The 11,199-nt window shown below is 49.1% G+C and overlaps 3 protein-coding genes across 3 annotated transcripts; 2 read left to right on the top strand and 1 right to left on the bottom strand.

Moving 5' to 3' along the window:
• Nucleotides 1-2,224: 2,224 nt before the first annotated feature.
• BGZ61DRAFT_542071 (uncharacterized protein) lies at nt 2,225-4,997 on the top strand (the record flags this gene model as incomplete). Its single annotated transcript, XM_046255132.1, has 3 exons — nt 2,225-2,464; nt 2,521-2,928; nt 2,982-4,997. 3 exons carry the CDS (start codon nt 2,225-2,227, stop codon nt 4,995-4,997), a joined length of 2,664 nt encoding a protein of 887 aa, XP_046093536.1.
• A 2,003-nt stretch (nt 4,998-7,000) lies between these two features.
• On the bottom strand, nt 7,001-8,329 carry BGZ61DRAFT_375420 (uncharacterized protein; the record flags this gene model as incomplete). Its single annotated transcript, XM_046242409.1, has 1 exon — nt 7,001-8,329. One exon carries the CDS (start codon nt 8,327-8,329, stop codon nt 7,001-7,003), a length of 1,329 nt encoding a protein of 442 aa, XP_046093535.1.
• A 1,310-nt stretch (nt 8,330-9,639) lies between these two features.
• Nucleotides 9,640-10,515, top strand: BGZ61DRAFT_375402 (uncharacterized protein; the record flags this gene model as incomplete). Its single annotated transcript, XM_046242404.1, has 1 exon — nt 9,640-10,515. The coding sequence occupies one exon, from the start codon at nt 9,640-9,642 to the stop codon at nt 10,513-10,515; it is 876 nt and encodes a 291-aa protein (XP_046093534.1).
• Nucleotides 10,516-11,199: the final 684 nt, after the last annotated feature.

Genomic DNA, 11,199 nt, shown 5'->3' with positions numbered 1-11,199 from the left:
ATGTTGACGAGGCCCTAGTGGTCCACTTCGGCGTAGCCTCCCTCGCCACAATACTCTTTGGTTAGGCGGACGGGTACATGGAAGGCACTTTCCTTGACTCACACAGCCATCACGACTCCACCATGGTGTTGCTAGCCTCTATTCCCACGCTTAGTCTGGCGAATCTCTGGAGCATGAGGTATCAGCTTGCTTACTTTTATTTACTTTGAAACACTTGTCGATGCAAGATCAGCCCAACTGGGGCCGACCCTCAAGCTGGAATATGAGCGAAAGTAAGATGCAAATGCGCTAACATTTGCGGTACGATGTCTACTTTGCAAGACCCGAAACTGTTGCTTACATCAAAGTATCCATCATGGCATCCTGGCAGTAGTGTTCATACGGTGTCGGTACCCGACTAGACCCGCATCTGTTCAAGCCGGCCACGGGCACTCGTGAGCAGCACAGGTGCCAGTCACGGCTAGATAGAACAAACTGTACCACATCCACGCCCCGTCGGATTTTGGCCGTTGAAGCTTAGCCTGCCAAGGCCAAGAATCCTGGATGACGCGCGTCAAGGACCGGCACAGTCAGAGAGTCCCCAGGACGTTACCTCGGACATCCGGTAGAGCGATAAATTGGGGTCGGGGGAAGTCTAATCTGCTACAGCGAAGGGCACCAGTTAATTATTGATTTCCGGTAGCACAACAAAAGTCAGTTTCGGCGTCGTCTGGTAAACGCCTCTAGAGCAATCGAATTCGAATGACCAAAACGTCCAGTTTTGCTACGATGGTAACTGCCCTAGCAGCAACGAAGTGTCTGCTTATAGAGGAGACAAGTCCCGGCACCCGTCAATTTCAGCCTTGAGCTGCCCTTTTCAGCGAGGGCGTTGAAGGAGGGGTGGCTTCACGTGTGGTTGACAAGTTATCCCTACGTAACTTGATAACAGCATTTTAAGGCTGCCTTTACTGCCAGAACGTTTCGGCTCGGTCACGGATGAAAACGAGACGTCTGTTCAGTCCTAAAATATGAGAATTCTTTTTGAAGTCAGAAGGCACAATTTTGGGCTGCTTATGTGCTGTTTTAGCCTGCGGTCAGTATTAAAGTGTTGTAGTCATGGTACGAGACGTTGCCTAGAATGGACTACCTGTAAGCCGCCATCGAACTGGCACATTTCTCAAAGAGATATTCTCGACGTTAGGCATAGAATACCATGTAAATAGTCGAATCAAGAGAGGCCTTTTTCCCCGTCTCTCTCTTTCTCTTTTTTTTTTTTTTTTTTTTTTTCCCCGGCCCAATGACCATGCCTTAACGCAAGCTCTTGATTTCCAGGAATACTGGACTTGTATTGGTCAAACCGACCACAAGCACACGTGAAAGCTCGGTAATGACAATGTAGGCTACAAGCCAGTTCTAGACTCGACCGCGCTAACTAACACGTCATCAAATTTGGTCGGTTAAGGCCATCGATGGGTAGTGCATCATGTAGGGCGTTCAAGAAAATGGTAGGTTATGGACGGGAAACTCAAGTAGAACACGTGGGGATATTCACGGATTCTCGTTTTCCGACGGCCAACCTTCCAATTTTAGTGAGGTCATGACTACGTGAACGGCGACGAAATGCCTCACTAGTGGTAATTGGTTTTGTGTTGCTGCTAAGGGCCGTTGTATCTCAACCTCTTTTTAATCATACAGTATAAGGTACAGGATTGGTTGATTGCCTTCTAAGTTGGCGTCCATTAGGTGCCTTCCGGTAGGAGATGAATATCCGGCCAAAAAAGATACCTTCTTGGATATATAGATCACTTCGCCCCCCCTCATCTTTACAATGACTACACAGCCATTCGCAGTGGCTAATCCGTGTTGTTCCGAACCAAGTACCTCCTATCTGTAGGCTGAGTCGCCACTGTCAAGGTGTAAGGTCCCAAAAGCTCCTTATATCAACAAAATGAAGTTAGTCTAAGCTTGGTGTTCCAGGCTCCCGTTTATACCACCGTCACACATACCCCTCCTCGTCACCCGATCTCGCGGTATTATCCGCTAGCACGGGTCCAGATTTGCTCGCTTCTGTCTCTCATCCTCCCAGAGCTCTTCGCACCTACTCGTTGTTAATTGTACTTAGTCAACAGAATGCCTGACTATACCTCATCAGAGGGGTCGGAGGACTCCCACCGACCTCCCAAGCAACCCCCCCCCCCCCCAAAAGATCAGCGAGAGGAATCAGAAGCATAAAAGAACAAAGAAGATGCTACCCCAAGAGTCAATCAACCGTATATGGAGAAGATTCTCCAGACATCAATTCAATAAAGCTCTCGCCATCATTCCGTTCGACCCTGTTCCGCCCCCAGTCAACACTGGTCGTTCCAATAGATTGCTCTCAGAGGATTATGGCCGTGCCGCGGCAGAGTGTCGACTGAAAGTCGAGAAGATTGACAGGGAGTGCAAACGAGTGAACATGCGGTATCGCGATCCCTACTGGGACTTGGTCAGCCCTCGCTGTCCTCCAGCTCACAAGAACCCCCTCGCTGACTGTTCAGTTAGGATTGGGATTTTAAACACGAGAAAGGTCACTGCCTGAATACTCTGGGCCAGCAAAAGTTCGAATTGAGTGACACGTCTCTCTTGAGTTCAGAGGACAGGGTGCCCAAAGCCGTTAAGCGAGTGCATGGAATCTTCGAAAACCCTACCTTTATGAAGAACATTAACGGTGGCGACGTCAAGCAAGGGAATCTAAGTGATTGCTGGCTGATGGCTGGCTTGATTGCTCTAGCTAATATTCCAACCAGTCTTAAGCGAATCTGCGTTGCCTACAACCTCGAGGTCGGCATCTATGGCTTCGTCTTCTACCGAGATGGAGAATGGATCTACTCCATCATTGACGACAAGCTCTACCTGAAGTCACCCTGTTGGGACTCTCCTAGCCGCAGCGAGATCTTCTGCAACAAGTTGGTCCAGAAAATGCCGAAAAGGTCTACCGAGAAACATATCAGACTGGATCCAAGGCCCTCTTCTTTGCCCAGTGCAAGGATCAGAACGAGACTTGGATCCCTCTCATCGAGAAAGCATACGCAAAAGCACACGGTGACTACGCGTCTCTCGCAGGTGGCTGGGTCGGCGAGGGCTTGGAGGACCTGTCCGGCGGTGTCACGACTGCGCTGTTTACCTCCGATATCCTTGATAGAGACGAGCTTTGGAATAAGGAGATGTCAAAAGTGAACAAAGATTTTCTCTTTGGCACCTCGACCGGCTACTTGGAAAATGGGTATGGCGAGCGTGATGGTATTGCAGAGGGTCACGCCTACATCGTTCCGGAGGCGCGGACGCTCAAGAGTGGCCAACGTTTGGTGAAGCTACGAAACCCTTGGGCTGATATTCGTAAGGGTATCTGGGAAGGTCCTTGGAGCGACGGCTCTAAAGAATGGACGAAAGAAATTCAAGAAGAACTCGGCCACAAGTTCGGTAGCGACTCTGTCTTTTGGATCTCGTACCAAGACCTCATGCGCAAGTATTCCCACCTTGATCGAACCCGGCTATTTCGAGACAATGACTGGCGATGCTGTCAGCGTTGGATCGGGGAGGATGTCCCGTGGAAGGCAAAATACCATGAAAAGTTTCACATTAGGGTAGCCAAAAGCTCACCTCTCGTGCTCGTAGTTTCGCAACTGGACGGACGCTATTTCAACGGTCTCCACGGTCAGTATTCGTTCCGACTACACTTCCGGCTTCACCATCGAGATAGCCCTGTCGCCGGCGATTACATTGCTCGGTCCCACGGTAACTACCTGATGAATCGATCAGTGTCTGTAGAGATCCCAGACATCTCGCCGGGAACCTACGTCGTGTATCTGAAGGTGACAGGCGAGAGAGACCTTTCTAAGCAGCCGGTCGAGGAGGTGGCCAGGCATGAATGTATGGAGAGGTTCGAGAATGACAAACTTGCTCAGGTTGCCTACGCTTATGACCTAGCTCACAGCAAGGCCTTGGTTCAAATGAGTAAGGTTGCCCAGCTGCGCCAAGAGGAGTCCCTGAGAAACGCTTCCAAAAGTCGACGAGAAGAGCGTCGTCGGCTGTGGGTGAAGCGCCACGCAAAGCGCCACGCCATCAAAATGCAGAAAAAGAAGGATGCTGAGAAAAAGCAACGTCGGCGTGAGACTTCAAAGGCTGAACCGTCTCTACTTGATAAGGAATGTCGTGGGGAGGGTGTGTCCGAGGTGGGGGAGAAGAAGGGGGCGCTCACCCAAGCGAGGGTTGAAAAGAAAGAGAGAGGTAACGACGATCAGAAGTCGGTGAGCAGTATGCCCAGCTCCAAGCTCGAAGAACAGAATAATACCAGCGGAGCCGTATTAAAAGAGATTATGCAATCCCAGCACAAGGCGGTCAAGCTCTCTGGGGAGCCCTTTCAGGAACGTACCAGCGACGATGGTACACCCAGCGGAACCGGCACCTCTACAACGAACTCTACCGACCAAAACTTGGGCCAAACAAGAAAAGGATCGTTTCGGTCTAAACAAGATGATCGACTGTCTGCATCGACTGGTTCGCCTCAGTTGATCGATGAAGGCGATAATTCCTCGGCAACGGCCAGAGTCACTGACCGGGAGATAATGTCAAAAGAGGATGAACGTGAAAGAGATCGATCCTTATACGACCCGGTGGACGACTCTTCAGACTCTCCAGTCGACGACTGGGAGATGCTCAATTGGCGACGTGGTGTTTGTCGCGACGAACAACGAGCTCTTCCCGCGTTCATCACATTTCGAGCAAACCCAGTAGGTCTGCAACGTCCGCAAATCAGGGCTGACTTCAGTGAGCAAGAATCCATGGGCTTGAATCCAGCTCGGCCGGCCTTTGCGATTCTTGTTGGCAATATACTCCTCTGGTATATACCTCTTGCAGCCGATCTGGACCGTTGGGAGGTCAGCAAGAGTCGTTCTCCCAGATTCAGCCTTGATGGACGCAGCGTCAAGCTGCTGTTTCAGCGATTTGCGCTGGCTCTTAATCCCCAGGAGCGTTTCTAGCGACTGCTGTTGTGCTGCCATAGCGGATCATTGGCGGATCGCGGATCGTGGATGCTACTCACAGAGGGACTACTTTGGTTCTGAGTCAGGTGCGACGCGTCTCGACCACGCGGGCGAACAAACATTAAATCCGCGCCTCCCCTGCCGCGTCCCTGTATTATCATTGGTGCAATCAGCTGGAGAAGGCGACACTAATTCATTACCCTACACCTTGGGCCGACAAGGTCTGAATGGCCTCGGCACTCCTAGGGCCGTCGTACAGGAAAACCCATAAAATATAGTATTTCAAGTAAATCAAGTTTGGGGCATAATAGACTTACTTACTTGAAATACGTTGGGCGGTCAACTTACTTGACTTACTTGATATACTTGACTTGATACTTGAATTGAGCTTAGCGCTGTTGGCTGCATCAAGTCCGTATAACTAGAACGGTCGTGAGTAATGTGATTGGCGTTCCTGCTGAGTTCCCTAGTAGCTTTCGCTTTCCGCCATACGCGTTCAATCGTTTCTCGGTAAACATACATATTGTGAACGGCCTCTAGTAACTGTATTCCAGCTATCTAGTCCAGGATGCTATTTACATCAAAGATGAAGAAGAAAGAAAGAAGTTCCCAAGTGCCCCTGAGCTGTGGAACGATTTCTCATCCCTGGCGCGCACGAGCCGTCTTGCGGCACAGCCGCAAGGATATGGGCCCTGGCCCGTGACACATATAAATAACCCGTCAAGTTCTACTAATGTATTCTTTCTCTCGTTTCTGATATATCTTGTCTCTCTTGACTACCCATAATGACAATTGAGCAACCTTTCTCCCTCTTACAAGCTGGAAGAAAGTATATTACGTTGCCAATGCACAGCTGGAGCGACGAAAAACATTCCACGTGTGACGGGACAAGAGCACGAACGAGGTCGGGTGCGACTTGGGTAAAGTGATTGTTTACAAGGAGAGAAAGAGATTCCTAAGGAAAGCTCTGACTTAAGCTATTTACACAATATTCATAAAGTGAAACTATTCATAAAGTATGAAAGTCACATGATCGTTCCCTCACACCACGTTTGTGTACACAATGCCCAATGACTTCGTAAATCCAGTTTCATATCTTTCCATCTCTTTAAATCCTATTTGCAGCTTTCGAAGGGATAGAGCAGCCGGCATATGGGCCTATACAACAAAAGGAGTTGTACTGGGCGACCAGTACTTCGTGGGGACCCTGGGACCTAATAAATTGAGTTGCTTTATTCAAATACGCCCGGTAGCGCCAGATGTCGATGGCATAACAGTTTTCATTATTGTTATGCCTGAATCTGAAGTGGCTGGTCGCATCGAAGACCAAAAGTTTGAGTGGAAGAGAACAGGTCCATTTATCGAGTTAAATTAAGTAGTTACTCGGGCGTTTCTGGCGTAGGGGGAGATGGCCTGAACGAGAGACCGGGCGTATCCTACAAGTACCTTGAGCGACAGGCGGTATAGTCGCTGTGGATGCTACATGCACAAGGGGCGTCGCATATGGACGTGCGGATCCCGAACATGTTGTTCAATCAAGAGACTGGCCGGGTGATGATCGAAGACTTCGAAAGAGCACGCATTTTCCGTCAGCCTCGACCGCCGCTGGCGTCGCTGGCGCCTAATTAATAAGCAAATGAGGGGGCATGACAGGGCTATGGTACCAGACGGATTGTCTATTTCACATATCGTTTTGCGAGGATGTAAAGAGGGGCTGAAAATAATGCTTGGTAGGAACGGGCTGAAAATGCGATACACGAGTAATGAAAGAAATTAGCAGGCTAGGAAATGATTGTCAGTGGCTGGCTATGTAGAATGCATAGTTCCATGAAAGGTAAAAGTTAATAAATGACGTGGATATTTTGTTTTCTCATAAGTTAAAGCAGATTCAATGAGATTAGTCATGGAGACATGGGCAAATTAAAATTGAGGAAAGAAAATATATTCGCAACCTCGAATCCACACTCGATGATCTTAATATACTAAAACAGAATGCTCCATTAAGAAGGTGGAGCGCCAACGAAAATGGTCAAGTTGTCAACGTTTCCAGACGAAACAATGCCTGAGGCATTTTCATTGCCGTCCGGGTTGACATCGTCGTAGGAGAATGCATATCCCTTGCCGTCCACCTCATACTTATGAATGACGCGGCTGTAGTGGTTGGTAGGATCGACCATGTAGTACGAATCGCTGCCAAGGCTCGGCTGCACATTGCCTCCATCGAGAAGAAGAGTGGAGCGGACAAATGCAGCGCAGAGACGCGGCACTACTGCCTTGTGAATGGCATTGTCGTCATCTATAATAGCAAACGGCCCGGTGTTGCAGCCCCAGATGTCGTTGGCGCTGGGCTTTGTGTAGCCTCGATTGTCGCCATTGCAGATCAATTCATCTCCCGAAACCTGGCAGCTAACGTCTCCGAAATCTGTCTGCGTGTTGATCATCAAGGTCGAGATGGTATATTGGCTCCAGACTTGGTCAACATAACTGGACCAGTATTTGACAAAGGCATGGGCGTTGAGATCGTGGAAGTTGCCAGGTGACAATACTCGGATAGGAGTTCCTGCAGCATTGGCAATGCACATGGAACTCCACGGGTATCCATCAGCATCCATCTGTGTCACTAAGTCATTGCAGATGTTGGTGACACTGTCAGCCTGGAGTCCCGCTGCACTTTGCACGGTGCCGTCGGCGACCGTTAGCAACATGCCCAGAACCATGCCAACAAAGTCAACGTAGCTAATATTTGCATATATGACCCCGCCAGTGTAAGTAAACTCAGCGAAGCCCCATTTGAGGCCAGCGTTTGCATCCTGAAGGTTGGTAATGGACGGCTGAACCAAGCCATCCCCTGTGTCAGTGTTCACCATGTAAAACGACAAGCCACCATCGGAAAAATAGATGCGTCCAGAGCTCATATAAATTGGCAGAGTGAGTTCAAACATGTCTCCAGACGAAGTTATGGGAATGGCAATGTTCTTGGTGATTTTAACAGGGACCTTGGAGCCACCTGAGGAAGGATAAATCAAGGATCCATTGCTAGCAACGAAGACGACCGCACCATTGGAGTCCAGCCCAGATATATAGACGTTGACTGCACCGCCACTGTAGTTGTTGACGAACTTCAGAGGCAGAGTGGCGACAACTGGGTCTCGCTGGGCAATAGTGCTGGTGCTGTTGAGGGTATTTTCTTCCGTGACTTTAACATCATCGATCCCCCCTGGTTGGATTTTGGTAAATCCTTCTGGGGTTAGAATGTCTCTAACAAACTTCAAGGTGGGATGGCAAGTAGTTAAGCCGAGAAAAATGGCAATGAGAAAGAATGGACGCATTTGAGCGAAATGAACGGGTGGACTGGATAAATAGAGAGTGACCGAATAAGCAAGAAATACGTTCCGTGAAGTAATGTTTGCGCACCCGTTATCAGCCGTTCAGTCTCGCTTGGTACGATGCAACCATTCATCAACAGCCATCTGATCGTCCTACGGCTTGCAATGTGCCTCTTTCATCAAGGATACAGCTCCAATAAAATAATAGTCGAATCATTTCATGTCAACAGGAATTTTGCGAGCCTGACAGTCGCGAACAATCTTGTCACGTATGCATTTTGCATTCCTGACGTAATACGCGTCGTGTCCTGAAGTTTACCGTTTCAATGGAATCTCTCTCTTACTCTGTGGGGCACAGAAATGAAATGCTCTGTCATTAATAAGGGCATGGATGATTGGAAGAGACGCCAATAATTTTATGATTCCCACGACTAAAACACTTTCCTACTACGCTCTCCCGTCCGATTTGTCCTGGCCCTAACACTACATACCATAGTACAGTGGTCTAAGGCAAAGCTGTTATCCAGCTAGTACGAATTGGATGTTGGGTTGGGATTGGGATCCGATAATGAATGAACCATTGTCCCAGAGGGTCATACATATTAATAAATGCCACTGTGTATGTACAGTACATACCATCGATTATCAGTCTTGGAGGAATTGCGGAGCATGGTTGAATATGCTAAAGCGAATATCCGAGCGAGGTGAGAATCAGAAGCGTCAAGCCGATTGCCCGCTGGGATCTCGAACAAGAAAGTCTAGAAGGTGCTCAATTCCAGTACAATAACCGTATTCGTTTTGGAACTTTCCAGTACACTATGTATCACGGACGCTAAGCGCGGTTCTTTCGACTGTATAGATATTTCCTTTTGGTGCGACGGTAGTAGGTTTATTGCGGCAGGATAGGAATGAAGACACTTCCCTTTCTAATATTTACTGTAGAGCTTTACCGCCTAATTACAAATTTACATCCTCGATTTGGACTGTGAACTCATCCTTGCGCGCTCCGTCCTTTTTCGGGCTGTAGGGTAGGCTCGGCACATCACCGGAGCTCCCAAGGTTATGCCCCGTCTCGGCCTTAATACCATCCCTCTCCTCCACGTTGTTCCATTTTTTTATCTCCTACTTTATTTGAAAACAAATACAGCCTTTTGCCTTCAAATCCTCCCCTGTCCGCCGTGTTCACACTACTCTCTACTGCTTTAAATCTAAAAAACCAAGTTAGAGCATCCCCCTCAAGTCACATCCAAATATCACAAAGCTACCGCCTCCTGCTTTTCACTAGGAGCATAAACCAATCTCGTATTCCAAGCATGATAACTTCTATTCCTATCCTCTTCAGCGCCGCCTTGGGTGTCTCTGCTCATCTCGGTGGCTATGCTCACTGGGCTGCCCACCACCCGCGACTGTTTGCCAGGGCCAACGACCCTACCATTACCACTGCCACCACTACTATCACTCAGTACGTGACTCAGGTTGCCATTCCAGCCACTAGCTCTTCCAACGTCGCTACCTCTACAGATGATTCTTCTGGAGACTCCTCCACCGCCACGTACCGCGACTTCTGCGCCAATAGTAAGTCGAGGCGTGCCACCGTGGAGCAGATTGCTTACGAGGGCAATACTGGAACCGATAACGACTACGGCTGCAACATTATGGAGATTAACCAAAGTATCGCCTCCAAGTACAAGTACACGGCCACCTTCAACAACGCCGTCAACCAGGACCAGGCCTGTGTCTGCTTCAACAAGATTGGTCCTAACAAGACCGACACCGATGGTGGCATCAACGGCTCGTGGGAGGGTAACGAAGCCATCTCTTTCACCCTTCCCGCCAGCGGCACCAAGGTTGCTGCCTTTGAGGGCAACTCTCAGGGTGGCTGCGTCTGTGGCGTGGGTTCTGAGGTTCCCACCACCTCTCTCGGCCAGTTTGCCGGCACCTGGTTCGAGTTCGACTTTGGCAACGAGTCTAACGACAACTGGTCTGGTGCTGATGCCTCTTGCCTGGTGGCTTCCGCCAACGGCCTTGAAACTCCGGCCCTTAAGGTCTGTGGGTCCGGTATTTGCTCTATTATCAACACCGATGGCACTGGTGAGAACGCCTATGTCAAGGGAATAGAGGCTGAGGATGGTGTGGGCCTGAACCTTCCTCCGGGCAACGTCCACCTTACTCTCACAGTTGGCGAGTGAGCTTGTTTACACTCTGAGTTTATATCTGGTATTCTCGGTGCTTGTAGTGGTGGCTTCCTCCTAGTTACAAGGTTGGCATAGCATAAGGTCTATCTAGTAAAAATATAGTCTATGAATAGAGTAGTATCGACTTTCGGCTTGTAATTGAATATACTGACATCGACACAGCGGCTGAGAAGGATGTGATCAAGGGAACGCACGCGCACACTGAGTGCATCGCGAGCCAACTCACAACTGACCTTGACCATCGCCCAATCAATCCCAAAAGAGCCGGTCGGGGTCGTACCCACCCGCTCTTTATCTGAGTAAGTGAATGAAGGTGCCCTATTGGTTTATCAATGCTTCGGCTGCGATGTGATAAGCCAATAGGACGGCTTCATTCTCAATTGTGCAGATGTCAAGGAATAACAGGAGAGGCAAGCCGGTCGCGGCTTGCGCATAAAGCCTTGAGGAACGAACGAGGTTGGCTATGGGTGTGGTTATTTGAAGTTTGCCATATTTGCAGTTTGCCATTTGCCGGGCAGTGTTGGAAACGGAGACGCAAAGGCCAAGTGCAAAAATGTTGGTTTTGGATTGATGGATTGATTCATTTCCGTCCTGAAGGCAAGGTACATAAGCCCACTAGACCTCACCATGGAGTAAAAGGACGTGCTAGGCTAGCTCAACATGATTTCCACCCACAGC

Source organism: Ilyonectria robusta (genome assembly GCF_021365365.1).
Source record: "Ilyonectria robusta strain PMI_751 chromosome Unknown BGZ61scaffold_89, whole genome shotgun sequence".
Lineage (NCBI taxonomy): Eukaryota > Fungi > Ascomycota > Sordariomycetes > Hypocreales > Nectriaceae > Ilyonectria > Ilyonectria robusta.
This window is presented reverse-complemented; position numbering and strand designations above follow the sequence as displayed.